Source organism: Eulemur rufifrons, chromosome 12, assembly GCF_041146395.1.
Source record: "Eulemur rufifrons isolate Redbay chromosome 12, OSU_ERuf_1, whole genome shotgun sequence".
NCBI classification, from domain to species: domain Eukaryota; kingdom Metazoa; phylum Chordata; class Mammalia; order Primates; family Lemuridae; genus Eulemur; species Eulemur rufifrons.
Genome location: NC_090994.1, coordinates 20,524,237 through 20,543,140, shown reverse-complemented (window position 1 = coordinate 20,543,140; position 18,904 = coordinate 20,524,237). Strand labels below are relative to the sequence as shown.

The 18,904-nt window shown below is 40.2% G+C and overlaps 1 protein-coding gene across 2 annotated transcripts in view; it reads right to left on the bottom strand.

Annotated features, from left to right (window-relative positions):
• Nucleotides 1-11,968: 11,968 nt before the first annotated feature.
• Nucleotides 11,969-18,904, bottom strand: part of UNC5D (unc-5 netrin receptor D) — a 497,786-nt gene continuing 490,850 nt past the window's right edge. The window contains exon 17 of one of the 2 annotated variants that reach the window (XM_069485257.1): nt 11,969-18,150. In XM_069485257.1, the coding sequence (XP_069341358.1) occupies nt 17,946-18,150 (205 nt within the window). In that variant the 3' untranslated portion in view covers nt 11,969-17,945. The remainder of the gene's footprint in view (nt 18,151-18,904) is intronic. The other variant, XM_069485258.1, reaches the window with a different exon arrangement.

Genomic DNA, 18,904 nt, shown 5'->3' with positions numbered 1-18,904 from the left:
TTCAAGGGGCAATTATGTGCTGTGACTTTATTCCTCATTCTTTCTGTGAGTTTATTTTTCCTCCATTAGATAGTTCATTAGTAAGGCCATCCTATCACAACCTATTCAAAAGCTCTGTGAATGGGCAGGGCTTGTCAACTGGTGAGCTTCACGGGTGGGTAACCAGGTTGACCCTGCCTGCCTGGTTTGCGGATCTCCAAATGTCAGTATCCAAAGTTCTTTTCTTTCAGCTTTGTCCATTTCCCCACATAGGAATCCACCAATTTCCTGCGTGAGTTGTATAAGCCTTCTCACTATTCAATGTAGTCAGTCACTCTCCATGAGTAGTAGTTACTATTCAATGAACACTGTCACTGTTCTAAGTATGGCACACACTCCTTTCTGTAGCTGTACCTGGACTCTTTCTCTAGAGCTTGCTTGTTTCAACTTTTCCAAAGTATAAATAACCATGGTGTGGTGGGTGCAGGGAAACCACCCAGTGTGATGCACAAAGCATCTGGGAGTCTGTCTGCAGCTTTTACAGCCGTTCAAGCAGTCCTGCTTGCCGACTGACTCTGCCCCTCATCTTCACTATTCTGAGAAAAGAAAAACAGCTCAGAGCACTCTGGGCTAGGAAGCTGTGGTGTGCAGGCCCGGGGAGGGATGAGTATGGGACTTCGGTCCTGCCCCCTCCACACACACCCAGGCCTGGGAGCAATTGTTTAAAGGAATTTTGTAGCTGCCTCCCCCATTGTCTTCACGTTCCTGGAATTTGTGATAAAGAGAACAATATGTGGCCAATCAATAGCTTATGCTATTTTAATGTAAATTCTTGGTAAACAACTCAGGGATTGCCTCTTCTTTTCCTTTAAAAAATCTACTTGTAACTGCTGCTAATAGCAGTGTATACTCAGGATAACTTGAATCTAGGCTCCCAGGTTGCAACCCTTAAGGTTGGCCCAAATAAACTCCCTATTTATTTTAGGATGTTTGAATTCTCTTTGAAAAACCCCCTCCAAATAGTACTCTGGCTTCTATCCTGAACACCTTCAGTGACTTGAAATTCTAAGAGAGTCATCCAGTTTGGGACAGCTCTGTGAAAATTATGCTTACTATAAGGAAAAAAAAAAAGTTTCCTTGTAGTTTCTGCAGAATTGGTCCTCGTTCTATCATGTGAGACCAGGCAGAACAAGCCTAATCTCTCTTCCATATGACAGACTCTCAAATATTTGAAGACAAATATCAAGTCCCCCTGAGTCTAATTATATTGAAAATGGAAAAGGAAAAAAAAAAAAAAAAAGAAATGAAAAAGGAAGGGAATTGGTACATGTCAGTGATTGATGAAGCCTCACGGATTGAAACAAATGGTAAAAGCAGAGATAAGTACCTTAGAACTTCCTATTCTGCCAGTTGCTCCAAAAGGAGAAGCTGCCACCAGAATAGAAAATTTTTGTTACTACCTTTTAGGGACCTGCCTTGATGGTATTAACATAAGTGCTACCAAATGGACTGGGAAATAATCTTTAAATATATCTTATAAAGGGTCTTTATTGTAATCTGCTAGACTTTCAGCCTGAAATGGATAATCATAGGCGGGGATGCTCTGGTTTTACAAGGCACTAACATGGTGTCGGAGCAGTCAAACTTTACTGAGAGGCAACCGCAGAGGAGTTTGTCCCCAGCAAGAGCTGCTACTGCTCAAGAGGTGTGATCAGAGTCAGAAAACCTTTTGTTAACAAAAAATAGTTCTGCTTCCTTCTTCCTTATTTGAGTTTTTGACCAACTTTTACTCTGGGTGTCGTGTTCAAACCCTACATACCTATCATCATATCTTCAACTAAAAATCTTTTTAAAACTGCCCACTTACATAAAAATGTTAAGATATGAAGACTTCTGATTGAGCAGTTTTCCTCCCAAAGGACAACAGATTCTCAGTCTGCAGAGTCTCCTTTGAGATGTCAGAGGTGTCAGTGAATCTCACAGTGTGATTTGGACAAGTTGTCCCTCCTTAGGGTCTATAATGAATGGCCAGGACTGGGCTTGGAAAACTATGGCCCTTGGACCAAATGCAGCCTGCTACCTGTTTATGGGTGGCTCACAAACTAAGATGATTTTTATGTTTTTTAAATGGTTGGGGAAAAAATCAAAAGAAGAATGATACTATAAATTCATAAAATTACATGAAAATCAAATTTCCATGTCCATAAATAAAGTTTCACTGCAACACAGCCATGCTTATCTGTTTACATAAGGTCTCTGACTGTTTTCTTGTTACAACAGCTGAGTTGGGTCATTTCATCAGAGACCCTGTGGCCCATAAAGTCTAATATGTTTGCTATCTGGACTTTACTGAAAGTTTGCTCAACCCTGGGCTAGGGAAAAAAACCTGTTAAGTGGGAGGAACCAAGAGTCTCAATCTGAAGGAAAAGAGTGAAAAAAAAAAAAATCTGATGGGTGTTTTGGAGGGAAGGATTTATCAAAAACTGAAAAAAGTGTCAACAAAGAGAGATTGGCACTATTGCATTTCGGTGAAAGCCACAGATCAAAACTACCAGAAGCTTTTAAGATTCCTTAAAAGCTCATCCCAGGTTTGGACAGCTCTGTGAAAATTGTGATTATAAACAAGAAAAAAAGTCTCCCTGTCGTTTCTGCAGCATTGGTCTTAGTTCTATTACTTGGGACCAGACAGAACAGGTCTAATTTGTCTTCCATGTGACAGACTTTCAAATATTTGAAGACAAATATCAAGTCCCCCTGAGTCTAATTATATTGAGAAGGGTAAAAATATTGGGGAGAAATAAAAGTAGGGGAATTTGTGCATGTCAGTGATGGATGAGGCTTCATATACCGAAACAGGCTTCTCTTTCACCTCCCACGGGCCAACCACCTTGCAGTAACTATGAAAACCAATTCGCAAACAAGCTCAGGACTGGCAATGGCTCAGGTTTACAGACAAGGATAGAGATGGTAGGAGAGGCCACACAACTTCTACCTTCCCTTAGTAGCTTCGGATGTAGAGATACTGATGTTGGTAGTAAAAAAGGGAAACAGGCCTCCCAATTCTTGGGGTAACGGAAGGAAACAACACAGAAGCGACCTGGAAATCTTTAGAGATGATACGCAAATAAAAGGCTTCCAGTAGATTTCCAAGACACACTGAGTGTTGTCAAGAAAAAGTTGTCAAAGACTGGAACATGCACAAAAGAAGTGAAGTGTTGGGTGTGTCTAGCTGGCCTTTTGGGGTTATCTGATTCTGTGGGGGCGTGTTCCTTTGACCTCTACTGACTTTGTTACATCTCTGCATGGGTAGAAGTTAAACTATAGAAAACTAGAAGTAATCCAACTAGTTCTTTTCCATAGCAATGCAAATAAATTTTGTCCAGGTATAATTGATTTCTACTCTGTAGGAAAGATAAGCCCAAATATTACATTTTTATTGCCCTAGGAGATATTAATATGTAGGTCAATATTACCCTGTAGGCTATTGACCAATTTTGTATCTATTATTACTCTGTAGTGTATTAACCAGTTTTGCTTCTATTAGCAAATTCACTTCAAAATTTTCAATTACATATACATATATGTATATACATGTGTGTACTTGTGTTTGTATCTGTTTTTCAAATTCGTTGAACTGATTTTTACATCTTATCAACTTCATTAATGATTGAATTTATTGATTAAAACCTTTGACATAGGTCCATTTTATATTTGCATGGGGGTCATGTTTTTAACTCTGTGAAAATGTTTTTTTTAATAATATAAAGAATTGCATCAAGGTATTTACTACAAAATTCTTTTAGACATAAGAATAGAATTTTTCCAAAGTGTTCTTTTTTAATGCATTCATTTCTTCTGATTGTATCAGGAAGGAAGTCTGGAAAAAATGTTCACATGTCGTGACTAACTGTAGTATCTTCTGATGATTTCCTATATACATGCACAGCTCCAAGAACCTGTAGCTGGTTGAAACTAACTATATGCCTTGGTAGTCCAGCCTGTTAGAAATCCTAAATTCTGTTCTTGAATTGAGAAGACTTTCTGTTCTACATAATGTTTGAAAAAAACATCAAGGCATTTTTTTTTTTTAAAGAGAAATAAGTAGATTTAGGTTAAACTCTGCCACCAACTAGCTTGGCAATCTTTGACTAAGCCCTTCATTTCTCTGTTTTACTTCTTTTTTTGTTAAATAAGCATATTACTACCTACCACACACGGCTTCCAAGAAAGTTTCTAGACATGAATTAGGTAAATGTTGAAAATGTATGAATAAGTACATAAACCTAATGAACTTTTAATCAGTTCCTTAATTTATTCCATTTTACGGAGTGCTATTATTGTGTCCTTTATCTCTGCTGAGGTTAATCACCAAGGGCTGCCCCTCTGTCCCAGGCCACTGCAGCCCCTGGATTACAATCCTCATAAGGGTCCGTACACCCGACTCATCTCCCACTCACCCCAGTTTGCAAAATCCTCCTTCGGTGCCTTTGGTCATCAGCAAAATGCTTTCCATCCTCAATCATTTCTCTGAATGTTCCCACCTTTTTGCTCTTACTGAAGCCCCGCTCTTCCTCCAAAAAAACCCCTACTTCTTCTGTGGCCCTTTTAGGTGGTTGCTATTTTCTCTCCTATATTTTCTTTACCACTGGAGGTGGGGTAGGAGTTATATTTCCTTCTCATTGCCATTTCCAGACCATTCTCCCTCACTTCTCCCTAATATTTTCCATCTCTGATGCTATTTTGAGATAATGCCACCCACTCTCTCTCCTGCTTGCAGTCATCTGATGCCTAAGTCAGATCCCCTTGTTCCCTGAAAAGTCAGCTTCTGGCTTATCTTGATTCTACCCAACATACTCCTGTTTTAATTTTTGAAGATTTCAGTACTGTGATACAGACGATCCTTCTACCTCCCTATTCTCTCAATCCCTTGAGTTTTGACTCTCCAGTGATTTTATCTTTCACTCTTTCTCAGCTATTTATTGTCACCATATTTTACAGACCAGTGGTTCTCAACTGCAAAAAATTTTGCTTTCCAGAGGATATTTGGGAATGTCTGGAGATGTTTTTGGTTGTCACAGCTGGTAGGTGCTCCTGGCATTAAGCGGGCATGGGCCAGGGAAGCTTCAGTTAAACATGCCACAAAGCACAGAACAGTCCCTCACAACAAAGAACTGTCCAGCCCCAAATGTCAACAGGACCGAGATTGAAAACCCTCCCTTGTAGACTTTGTTTAGAACAAATACATTTCTCCACAGTCTCAGTTTCAAGTATCTTACTTTCTGACCTACTTTACCAGGGAAAAAAAAAAAAAGAAAGAAAAAAACATCTCTCCCTATTACAGCAAAGCTCCTCAAAAGAATAGCCTATACTGGTATCTCCCTTTTCTCTTCCCATTTTTTTCCTGACTCTGCTTTACATAGGCTTTCCAACACAACACTCCGTCTGAACTGATCTTGTCAGGACTGTAAAGAATGTCCACAGTGCTATTAAATAATCCAAAGGTCACTTACTAATCCTCATCAGCAGCATTTGACACAGCTAATCACGCCCGCTTCCTTGTCACACGTTCTTCACCTGCTTGGACACCTCTCCCCTGATTTTCCTTTCGCCTCACCAGCCACCCTCCCAGTTTTCTCAGATGTCTTCTCACCTCCTGAACGTCTTAGTTTTGGAGTGCCCCGGGGCTAGGGGCAGACTCATGATTTTAAATACTGTATATTTCATTTGGCAACTACCAAATGTAACCCTCTCCCTTGAACTCCAAACTTGTACACCCAGCTGTGTGATCCACATTTTCAGGTGGATGTCTCACAGGGGCTTTGGACCTAAAATGCCACAAAACAGAGCTCTGGCTTCTCCACCTTCCTCAAAACCTGCAGCCCCAAAACTCCATCCTAGCTAGTGACATCTCCTTAGTTTTGGTTGCTCAGACTTGGAGTCATCGATTTCTTTTCTTCTTTTCACAACACCCATCCATTGCGTCAGCAAATTCGGCCTGCCTTTGGGGTACATGCACGATGCAAACACCTCCGATCACCTCCACTGCAGCCACCCTGAACCAGCCCACGCTCACCTTCTCCTGGCATAGTAATCTCCCTCCTTCTGCACTTGCTCCTCAACAACACATTCTCCAGCCACTAACGTGACCCTGTTGACACAGCTCAGATTCCTCCAGTATCTTCGTGTTTCACGTAGATCATGGGCCAAAGCCTTGTAGGATCATGTGTGATCTATCACTTCGCTTCTCTGAGCTCGCCCCCTGCTACTCTGCCACTCATTACTCCAACCACACTGCCCTCCTTGCTGTTCCTGGAATGGGCCCAGCACCCTCCCACCTCGAAGCCTTTGCAGTTGCCGGTTCCTCTGCCTTGAAGCCTCTTTTTCCAAGGATCATCTTCATTCACTCTCTCACCTCCTTCAGGTATTTAGTCAAAAGACACCTTCTCGGTGATGCCTGGACCAACCACCCTACTTAAATATACAACCCGAATCACACTCCAGAAACCCTCTCCCTCTTTCCTGTATCCAACTTACTCTGTTTCACTTATTTAGTCTTTACTGTCTTTCCCGTAAGAATGAGATCTCTGTGAGACTGGGATAGTAGTTTTTGTTCACTGCTCTATTCCTGCTGTCAACTATAGTGCTTCCCATATAGTAGACATTCAGTAAATATTTTTTTTTTTTTTTTTTTTTTGAGACAGAGTCTCACTTTGTTGCCTAGGCTAGAGTGAGTGCCATGGCGTCAGCCTAGCTCACAGCAACCTCAAACTCCTGGGCTCAAGCGATCCTACTGCCTCAGCCTCCCGAGTAGCTAGGACTACAGGCATGCACCACCATGCCCGGCTAATTTTTTCTATATATATTTTAGTTGTCCATATAATTTCTTTCTATTTTTAGTAGAGACGGGGTCTCACTCTTGCTCAGGCTGGTCTCGAACTCCTGACCTTGAGCGATCCACCCGCCTCGGCCTCCCAGAGTGCTAGGATTACAGGCGTGAGCCACCGCGCCCGGCCAGTAAATATTTTTTAATAAAAAAAGAAAAACACCTCAACATCGGGTAAAGCAATAAGACAAGAGAAGGCACAATTAAGTGGTGAATTGTGTTTCCTTGTTTGCCTAGATTATAAGAGATGTTAAAAAGAAATGAGAGTTTGAGCCCACAAAAACCTGAAATAAAAGTGTTGACTTTTATTACTTTCAGTGATAAAAAAATATATATATAGCTGACTTTGGGATTTTGCATAATATTTCACTTTAACGTTGCCAACAACACACACATGTTGATGATCTTCCTCAAAGTGTTTGGGTTTTTAGAGAGAGGATGCTAGGAGGAGAGATGATCCCTGTTTCTCTGGTTATTCTAGCCACATTATTCAAACTATGAGGGATCAGAAGAGATGAAGGAATAAGTCATGGTCACTTGAAAATTTTTATGTGTATTTCTATTTGATCTAAAAGAATTTCTGATCTTTTGTTTACCCATTGAATATGCAGTTCCCGTTCTGGTAAAATACGTACCTACTTAGCACTTCCTAAAATACAAAGTTTTTCCCCCCTCCATACAACATTTCCTTTGATCCCTGCTGCAGCCAAATATGGAAAGTGGGACAGGATATTCATGGTGCTTATTTTATAGATGTGGAAATTGAGATTCAGAAAATAAAATGAATTGTCTGAGACTTCACCGATAGGCATGAGGGCTGAGATTAAAACATGTGCCTCCTTATCGCTGTCTGGGCTCTTTTTCCATTTCATTGATGGCTGGATGCCCAAAACTTCTTTGAAAGAAAGGACACATGGAATTTTGCTCCGAGCTTAGAGAGAACAAGGTTACATGACACAAATCATTTAATTGCTTGTAAAGAAGGAGTCTCTAGAAGGTTTAGCAACGTATCTATAACTCCTATCAGTTTTAAGGATGCATTTCTAATGAGTTATAGAGAAACATGGTTAAACCAAACATTCACAGGCAAGAAATAAAATATTAAGGTTTATGGGCTTATATATTTAAAGATGAAATTTTGCAAAGAAATGGGTGGATAGATGAGAAAACAGAAATTGAAGAAAATCTGGACTATGTTAATTTAGGATGGAACACGAAATTTATCTCTTATGTATCTTTAGGAAAAATATCACAATGTGAACTTTGAGATGTTACTATAGCTCCTTACATGAGAGTTAGTTGATGATAAATATTTAGAAATGGGGCCCAGAAACAGTGGCTCGTGCCTGTAATCCTAACACTTTGGGAAGCTGAGGCTGGAGGATTGCCTTGAGGCCAGAAGTTTGAGACCAGCCTGGGCAACATAGTGAGACCCCATCTCTACAAAAAATAAAAATGTTAGTCGGGCATGGTGGTGCACACTGTAGTCTCAGCTACTTGGGAGGCTGAGGCAGGAGGATCACTTGAGACCAGGAGTTTGAGGTTGCTGTGAGCTATCATCATGCCACTGCACTCCAGCCTGGGCGACATACAAAGACCCAGTCAGTCAAGGAAGCAAGCAACTAACAATAGCCTTGGCTAAGTGATTAGAAATGCACATCAGTGTAACTTCTCTTTTCCTCAGTTTCTCTCTTTACAAAATGTCAGTCATAATAGTACTGACTTCATATGATTATTGGGGGATTAAATAAGTGAATCTATATAAAGTGTCTAGCATATCAATAGTATTCAAAATAACTGCTACTATTGTGTTAAAGCCTTTGCAAGATCTCACAATAAAGCAAGCTCTGTACATGTGATTAACTCATCTCTTTCCAAACATGGCTAACCATCGGATCAGCACCTAATACCATAGCAGAGAAGTGTGGCAAATGCTATTGTGGAAGATCCAGGGGTCATTAAGGCCCAGAGGCATGAAAAACAGTATGGCAGCCTCTCCTGAATAAAATGCTTAGTAATATATTTATCAGTGCTAATCTTGCTGTTTGAATGCTATTCCTCCTTTATTGTCTGACAAATAATTCTTATTCATCTCTTATGGAGAAGTTGAAACCATGGCCCCAATTCTCCAACCCTTCCTATGTCCACACCCTTTGCGGTGTGATTTTGCAGCAATTCCCACCAAGAGGTAGATTCTATTCTCTGCCCCTTGGATGGGCAGGTCTTGGGAGTGACATTGGCCATTAGGATATTGCAGAAATAATGGTGTTCCAAGCTTCAAAGACTTTGCCCATTTCTCCTTTTCTGCCTTTACCATGAGAACATACCCAGCCTAAGCTACTGGACCAGGACACATATGCGGCAGTTTAGTCCTGTTGTCCTCACCAAGGTCCCAGACACAGGAGGACCCTTCTGCTGACTGCAGACAGACCAATGAGCCCCACCGAGGTCAGCCAAGCCAGGCTTAGATACAAGACCTACCAGCTGACCCATACATTTCTGAGAGTAACATGTGGCTGTTATTTTAAGCCACAAAATATGAAGTGTGTTACAATATTATTGTAAAAATAGCTGTATTAATACACCATCCTTAAATCTTAGCTCAGTGGCAACCTCTCCATGTAACTTTTCTTCACCCAACACAACCTGGTTTCAGTGTTTCTCCTTTGTTTTCTCTTAGCAATCTGCATTCACCTCTTTCATAACACGTGTTGTTTGACAGCATGATGATCTCTTGACTCGGAGACAGTGAGCTTCTTGAAGGTTGAGTCGATGTCTTTTATTTGTGAATGCCTGACTTATAGCAGAGAAGTCTGGCCCAGTGATCATGCTTAGGTCACTCTTTGTTTAATTTGTGCACACACTCGGGTTTTAAGACCCTTGTGTCATCTGAACACCAGACAATGGATCATCTCATTGATGGAGCACCTACTCTCTGCAAGAACACTATCACTTTAAGTAAAATCTCATTTGTCTTAGTGATAGCCATGTCTTAAATAGGTATGTATCTCATCATCTGCCGTAAGTTCTGTCTTCCCTAAAATCATCCTACATGGTTTGTATATATGGGGTCTTACTAGAGTATTTTTTTAACTCACTGTATGAAGCATTAATCTTTATATTTGAAAATGAGTTGTATTTTACTTATTGTAGGGGCAGTAAGATTTTTTTTTCCCCCTTAAATAACTTTCAGGTATCAGAAAGATACTAACGTTGAGTACATCATAGTCCCTGCTGTAATCTCACTATGTTTATATAATGAATGCTCGAGATGTCACTGTTCAGAAGCAGAGCTAGCCAGAGACAGCTGGAGATGTGTTAGGTCACTACAATAGCTCTTCAATGTTTACTTTATGCACAGTGAACTTGATGTGATTAGCCCCTTTTAAAGATGGAGTCTCTCGGCCAAGGTCACAAATCCAGAGAGTGGCAGACTCAGGATTACTATCCAAGCCTGTCTGCTCTCAAACTCATTCTAACTACTGTGCATACCGCCTCTCTAAATAAGATAAAAGCTAACACCCACTGACTGCTTACTAAGTACCATGAGTGCGCTAAGGGCTTTACGTGAACTTTTTCATTTAATCTTCAGACTTTGGGAAGAATGTAAAATTCTATTATCATCCCTATATTATAAATGAAGCAGAAATGTTAAGTGTCTTGCCTGATAGCAAATGATAGAATCAGAATTTGAGCTCAGATTCTGCTAAAACGTAGTAAATGCTAAATAAATACTTTTTGAACGAATGAGTAAATGCCTAACAGAATAAAGTCAAATTCTAACAAATGTTAGCTATATAGGACAAGCATAATTAGCCCAAACTGACTTAATCCATTCAGAATTAGTTCTTCACTAAATAAAGCAGTTTTTAAAGATTTTTAGAAAATTATTTTGAATAGTTTATTACAGGTTCAAGCCAATCTGTTAAGTTTTCGTCTAGATGAACTAGTGACATCCAGATCTTTGCACTAGTCACAGCATTCTGCTAAGTTAAAATCTGTTTTGACCAACTCATGTTGAATTTATTTGCACTAACTATTCAAATAATTATGAAACTTAGGGGCTGGTTGTACTGATTTACCTAGTTGAATTAAAAACTAATTCTCATTCTGCCAGTAGCCTAAATGTATTTTAATTAGCTTTAAAGCTCTGCCAAACTTAAAGTGGTCAGAAAGAACGGTTATAACAGCTTATAGCCACTTTGTGGACATTCTTACCTGTCCCTAGCAGTCTCATAAGATGATCAAAGAAAAAGGACTGTATGGTCAAAAATGTGTAAGGAATGCTTCGTGTACTCTTCTCCTAGAAACCTACCATAGACATTAGAGCCATCACGCACATAAAGGTTTTCAGAAAGCTAGAGAATGAGGTTTCATTTTACTTACTTCATAGCTTTGCAAATTTAATTTGAAAAAAAAATGTTATCTTTCTATGAAAACAGTAATTTGTTTTTTTTTTTTTTTTAAAAAAAAAAGCTTTGGAAACTATTGGTTTAAATCAACTTTGGGCCTTTAAAAAAAATAACTTAATAACTAGTTTAAATAGGTCAGATGTGATCTCTGGGTCAACAACACTGTTTCAGCTGGCCCTGACCAGCTCTTTAAGTAGTTATGATTAAATTCTTGGGAGCGCTCAGCATTTTAAAGCCATCTGCAACAGATTCAATCAGTCAGATGTATTTGGAATATAAAACATTGTACCTATTGCCTTAGTATTTTCCTTTGGAGAGGCAGGAAATGTTCAGTACAGTCTGTAAAAATAACCCAAGCATTTTGAGGGATGAGATGAGTGGTATCTCAGTTACAGCGTGGCTATGAGGACCTGAGTATATAAACTATATCGCAAGGAAAGCGTGTAGACCGTGTAGACGTGGTATGTGTGCATGGGGATGGGGATGTGAAAGGATAAGCTCCTCTTCGGTGCTTCCGGTAGCCCATAATACTGTCTCCCTCCTGAGGCCAGAGTGAGAAATCAGGCTTACTATGTTAGCTGGTATTTGGAAATTGCCCTCAAGAGCATTCCAACCGCTGCTCGGATGTGGCAAGAGGCGTACAGGGAAGGTCTTCATTGAGATTTCAACGTTCCACTCACGTAGTAACCTAAAATGTCCATAAAAGACTCTTTATTCATAAATAACTGATATGCAGTAATTTACGTCTGTACATTTAGCTTGAAAAGTCTGTCACCATCCAGTTTTTGTTTTTTGATTTTTTTTTTTTTTTTGCAAACTCTACATAAAACATCCAAACCGTCCATTTTGTTCAATACAATATAACACAGCTGTTTGGCATTACCAAATATATATGTATATATATTTATAGATATGTACATGTGCTGAAAAAGAAGCCAGTGCAACCTTTTCTAAGAAGTCCATCCAAGTATTTACTGTACAACATTCAGAATTTACATTGATAATACAAGGCACAAAAAGTGTGGTATGAAGCCAAGGCCATGCTGTTTTCAAACTCTCTCTGGCGTGCTCACTCCTTCAGCTTCATGTCAAATTAAGTGTTCAGCCCTGCTTTTTTTTTTTTTTTTTTTTTTTTTCTTTTCTTTTTTTGGCTTTGAACACATCAAATGAAAGTCGAGAGTGGTATGGGTTTGAGATATGAATCACTTGAAAGAATGCCCCCACCTACCTTCCCCCCAAAACAGAACATAATGAAATCTGTTTTAAAATTCTTTCATACAGAAATAAAGGTTAAACAACTACTCATATTTTTTTGAGTTTGGGTCAGGAAAGGAAGCCAGTTTTCCTCTCAATGCTTTTGTTTGCAATATCTTCTCGGCTGAGACTTAATTGGAGTGCGTGGGCCATTCAGATGTGATTATGAAGAATGGGAAATTCTGAGTCTTTAGTCCAGTTTTGGAAAGGAGAACGTTGTTTTCCTGACCAGAAAATTCCCACAGTGTGAGTGTTTTCCCACCTTCTTATGGAGTGACCTACCCAATCTAGGATACACCCTGGCGAGGGTTTCTGATTGCAAATTTCCCCTTACCCACTGCTGAGGCTTAGATTGCTGCCTCCTGGTACGGGATGATCTCTCTCTCTCTCAGCAGCATCAGAGCTGGCTAATGGAGGGATATTAGAATTATTAGATCTATTTCTGATCGTCATGGATGTGTTTTGGTAATGGGATCATAAGGCATGATACTTTGCTTAGGAACTCCCTTCGGACATCCTCTCTCCTTTTTGTGATGCACCAGAACCGTACTTAAATCTCTACCTAACGTAGATATTACATTTTAAGAAAATTGTATAATTTGGCCAATTTTGGAATTTGTGTATAAACAATGCTTGAAATGAGTGAAACACTTTTTTAGGGTTAGCGAAACTGGAGGCAAAAGGGCGGTTTTCATTGTCATCATTCATGCCTTTTGTAAAAGCATTTTGACACACATTTCCATTCATGCAAAGAACGATATTGCCAAATTTAGTGATATATTCTATAATTCAAAGCTGTAACTTTTTGGGGGGAAAAAAAGATATACCCCTGCTGAACTATTAGGTGTGGGGAAGGAAATTGTTAAGCGTAGGCCTAATCATGAAGCTGACTGCCTTGTTAATCTTTGGGTTAGGATGGAGGGTGGGTTCCAAGACATGAAGTTTAAATGCTACCGCCTTAGGCTCACCTCGTAAGGACGTTCTGAATCCATGATCTTCACAGCGAAAGGAAAAAGCAATGAGTAGCTGCTTCAAAAACCACAATTAATCTATGTGAGTTAAATTTCCTACTTCAGATCACGGCACTACACACTAGTGACTAACGGCCAGGTCTGATTTTCATCCCCTTTTGCAAAGTGACAGCACACAAGCTGCCATTTCGATTTTGTCAGTTACCCTGCAGGCGGGGATGTGACGAGTCCACGGTAGACACTGGCTCTCCTAGAATTGCTTTTTGCGAAAACACCACATGCTGTTCAATACAGCCAAACAGCTTTGTAACTGCAGCTTTCGAAAGAGTTTGGAAAGTAAAAACACAAAATATGCAACACGTCTAAGATTAGTAACAGCTTTCACTTTTGTGACATTTGACAAAATACATTTTTGTTCATAGTTCAGGAAAATTCTATGCAGACGAAACAGTGGAAACTACAGAAACGGTGGCCATTCGGCTTTTGGCTAAAGCATCGATTTTCAAATACAGCACTATGGCAACTAACACCAAAGGGCTATTAAATTTTGTCACTCTCTGTAGGCCGACATTTGTGATCCCCCATGTGCTGTGGCCTCTAGTCCAGTCAATGGGAGTTACTAAGGATTCAAACTCTGCAATGTCTCATGAGGAAACAATGACAATGAGCCGGAGGAACGTGTCTCAGCTCCTCGGGGATTCCTGTGACTCATACAGAGCTGGAACAAAGAACCTCTGCAAGAACTTGACCTTCGACACATCTGATCACTGAATCATTAAACACATTTACAGAGGGCGGAAGGACTAAGAAATCGAAGAGGAAATGGCGAAAAGGGAAAACAAAAGCATATCTAAAGATTTTGTAACATTTCGAAATTCACAGGTAAATTTGCCAGAAGTTAGGCAAGTGGAGAATACTATCTAAAACCAGTTCTACCATGTGAATATTCTACCTGTGCTTATCAATCCTGAAGTTGAGAATGTTTGTCAAGCATTGAAATCTGGAACTTTGAATCCAAAGAAAACCCTGTTTTAGTGATTTGACTTGATATCCCTTCTCAAAGCCAACTGAAAGAAAAATATACACACCACGGCAAAGGACGACATCTGTAATTGAAGATAAAAATAATTTTTTTTTAAAAAGAGAAAAGTTCCCCTTTTTAAAGGGAATTCCTTTTCATCTCCTAACAAAAAGGCCAATAAAATTTTTGTGGGAGTACCATCTGAGTTTTATGAGACTTCCTGCACCGGTAAAAGAAGTTTGCATTTAAATCCATACAGCAAGCTTCCTTGTGGCTTAAAGGATTTTAATGTAAACCAGTAAGGCTGCACAAGCAATGTTGTAAAAACTGTAAATTAACTTTATGATGCCGCAGTCGGGTGCAGCTGTGAAGTGCAGCATTTTGGTGGCATAATTTTAAGCCATGTTTAAAGCATGACTATTAGACTTAAATGCCTTTGAAGACAAAGATCTGGCATTAAGTGGGATATTTTATAAAAATTTTAAGTTACTTAGCAAGTACTCAAGGCTACTTTTAATTTTTGCTTCATTTTGCACTAGGACTATAAGCCTTCCAAATTAAGTGCTTGGACAGATGACTAAATCTCTTTTAAAAGGGTTATTTGTATTGTGATAGGCACGTTAGAACAGAACAAAGGAACGAAATTTAGGTTATAGTGAATAACCACAAGTTCAAGTGTGACCTAAGTCTTCATGTGATCTGCAATTCTACCCCCTCACACACATGTCTTGGTCTGTAAATTTCACAAACAGGGTTTCTCTTTGAAATTCTATTGTAAAATACTGCACAATTCTGACATGCAATGGCTACAGAATTTCATACACTTCTATAGAAATCCCATGTAGGATCTTAGCAGAAATAAGTAAGAGAGAAACATAAAGAGGGAACCAAATGCACTGAAATACAGATTTGATCAAACCTTGGGCTGAGATCTGAGATGAATCATGCTAACTTCTTCCTTTGTTGCTCTACATGATATGGTGTTCAAGTGCATTTATGAAAACCCAGGCCAAAAACAAAACAACAAAACAAAATCCATGGGAGGAAATTCCAGACATTCAAGGATTGACAATAATCTCATCTTAATATAATCTGGATAGATGCTAGGGAAAATCATTTACATTTTTCATCTGTTTTAAAATATAAAAAAAGTATCAAACATCTGAAAAAGACCTGTGTGAGATTCACAGAATAGATGAAACAATTCTAAGGCCAATTAGAAGGAAAGGGGAAAAATGGGTTAGGATGGTTTAAAATAAAAATCCTCCAAGATGAATACTAACGTAAACTCCATAATGTGTTTTCTCTAAGTTATTTCTCAATCATTAATGCAGATTCCTTCTGCGTAGCGCCCTGTGCCAACCAACCTCTAGTTTACTGTCCCTGACCATCTACTTCCACCTCTTTCTCTTTCAGAAATTATCTCAGTGATGTCAAATGATTGACATTTTTATGCTGTCCCTCTCTTGTTCCCTAGAAGGAATAAACAAGTTGAACACACTAGTGGAAGGGTGATTTTTCTGATCTTGATATGGTACTTTGAAAATACGCTCGACAGTTCTAAGATGACTGGTTTGTTCTGTATAATAAGCCTTTGGTTCCTGAGAAAAGCGAGATGCTCTTGAATTCCAGGTAGCAAAGCCTTCTGCCTAATACAGGGGACTGTATATACCACACACTAGTTAGAGAAAATGGCCAACCCATTCAAGAGTTTTTCAATTGCCTTATCCACGGTATCATTCATTCAACCTGTCTCTAGGTCTTTTTCACTTGGGTGGAGATTCACAACATTCTTTTTATTTATTTTTTAACAAGGGTGTATAAAAATGTTTTAAAAAACGATCCTATCCCCACTGGCACGTACTCCCCACCTCCCTCATTCCCTGACTACTTTTACTTTATTCCAATGTAGCCGACCTCTAAGTAGCTGATCAGCTGCCTTGTGGTTAATCTAGTCCTTGACTTTGGTCGTGCTGATCGTGGGCAGCTAATTAAAACATCCACCGCAAAATGAGCAGGAGCGAATCTGTTCATCTTTAGCCTGCCAGGACATCTTGTCAAAAATGGTTTAGTAGGATAAAAAAGATGAAGTGTTAAGATGATGAGGGTCATGAATTGTCTGTGGATTTCGATGCTCCCCAATAGTACTGCCTCCTAATTTGAAAAAGAGTCATAAAGCAATAGCCAGATACAGATGGTTCTATAGAGAAAGCATACTCGGTGAGGCTGAGCAGTCGGAGCTTGAAGGCTCCCTGAGCGATGCAGTGGTTTCTGGGACACTGTGGCAGAGGTGTTCCTCGGGTCTATGGACTTGGATACCATTTAGAGCAAAGACTATCTGCTAATTTCTCAAGAGGCAGAGGAGGATGACCTATACCCTACTGAGAGATTCTGTAATGACGTAGTACCAAAAGGCTAGAAAATTTCAAGAATCTGGGTTGAAAAGTACAGAAGTCCTCATTCCCTTATAACAACATTGGAGAACTAGATCAACACCTGCCTCCCAGCATCACAGAGGACTGGAGGCCTGTGATATCTGCACTTTGTATATCTCCTTAGACCTGATCTGACCTCTCCTGTCTCCAAATCCATGCAACAAGCTGTGTTCTGATAACATTCTGCCATTTGAGTGGCTTAGGGGGGAATAGAGGTGGTCCTACTTTGTTAAGTTAGAAGAAATACATTTCTATGTTGACAGGTCTAGTTCCTTGAAACCTCTCTCCTGCAAGGGGTAAGGAAGAGGAAGAAAGAATATGGGTAGCTTTGTCTCTGGGGAAGAAAATGAAGGCGGGGTGCACTACAAGAACTAGTTTGTGATCTATCTTACCTCTTCATCTTGTCTCCACTAAGTGGCTAGTAGAGACAGGGAATTGGTGCTGGTGTGATGTACTCAGATCCTACCTTCTAAATGCCCTCCTTGACGTTGCTGAAATTATACAAATGGGTTAGCAACCCTGTTTCACTTCTAAAATGACTCCTGATATCCCAGATGCCAGTTGGTAGAAAACTCTGACAATTTGGTACCAGAATCAGCTGGCTTTTGGGGGGCGCATCATTAAAAACATGCACTTGATCGATATCTGCCTTCCCAGCTTTATTGTAGCTCATTTTCTGCCACAGCTACTTTTAGCTGTGCCTTCACTTTTATTCTGGCCCTTCCAAATCTGAGGAGTGCAACCAGCGTCACCCCGAGTGTGGGTTCGGGGAGACAGCAGAGCCCTCTCCTGTCCTAAGAGAGCTTGTACTCTTCCCTATGAACACGTTTTACTTGTACAAAATTCAGTTTCTTCCACCAGGGAATCTCACTGATTGTAAAGGAAGGCTGAATTCCCCAAATGCCACTGGGCAGAAAGCTGCCTCTTTCTTTCCCATTTCAAGAGATGTCCCAAAGCTGACCATCACTCCGTCGCCCGGGAGGAGGTGGACTAGAGTCCGTTTTGCCTGCTGTAGTTGAAGTCGGCTTCGTCCAGCTGGGATTCCGTAATGTTTGCGAGTTTCGTGTGTGTCCTCCCAATCTCTTCCAGGGCACAGGCCAGGGAGTCCAGGTCACCGTCATGCTGATGACGAGCTTCCCACAGGTTCAAAATGACAGCAGACGGGCTGCTTTGTGTAGCAAAGTAAGATAGATTCCTAGCGAGTGTTGGACAAAAAGAAGAACAAAACAGATATGAAAATGAAGGAATAAATGAAGGTCACAATGGGGGAATTTAAAATGAAATTTAATAGATATTATTACAATAGGGGTAAAAGGCAACGACACTAAGATAGCTCTGGGGTGGTCTAGTTTGCATCCCAGCGCTCCTGTACTTTGGAATGTGGCCAATGACCTTCTTATCCCCGTCTTAGTGCTCACCTTCCTTGAGCTGTTTATATGGTGTGTGTTTCCCTCTTGATCTTCCCCTTGAAATACTCTATCAGGTTAGTTTGTGCGACGATGTTATTCATTCCTTTTGTTTTTCAAAATATCTGACCCCTCTTCTCCCTTGGTATACATAAAGGCTTTCAAGGTTTTATCTTTGATTTCTCGTTCTTCTTTCCTTCCTCGGTGGGCTCAGGTACCACATGGAGTAGTTATCAACTCCAGGGGGAGAGTGTCAGTGTCTGCGTCTGCCTCTCCAGTCTGACAGGTTCACATAGGCTAGTTAGGGGTCACGTGGGCTAGTTATGGGTCTCTCCGTGACCTTGGGGTCGCCCCAGTTAGATCTCCCTGCACCTGCTCACACTCGATGCAGCAGGAGCTGGTGTCACCCCCAGGCCTCCAAAGCATCCCCTTCGAGCTAGAATGAGTACCCCAGTACTTACAACTGTCTTTCTAGTACCTCACACTAGGACATCTGTTTTTGACCCTTGCTTTTATGTTGTTTCTTCCTTTTTGACATACTCA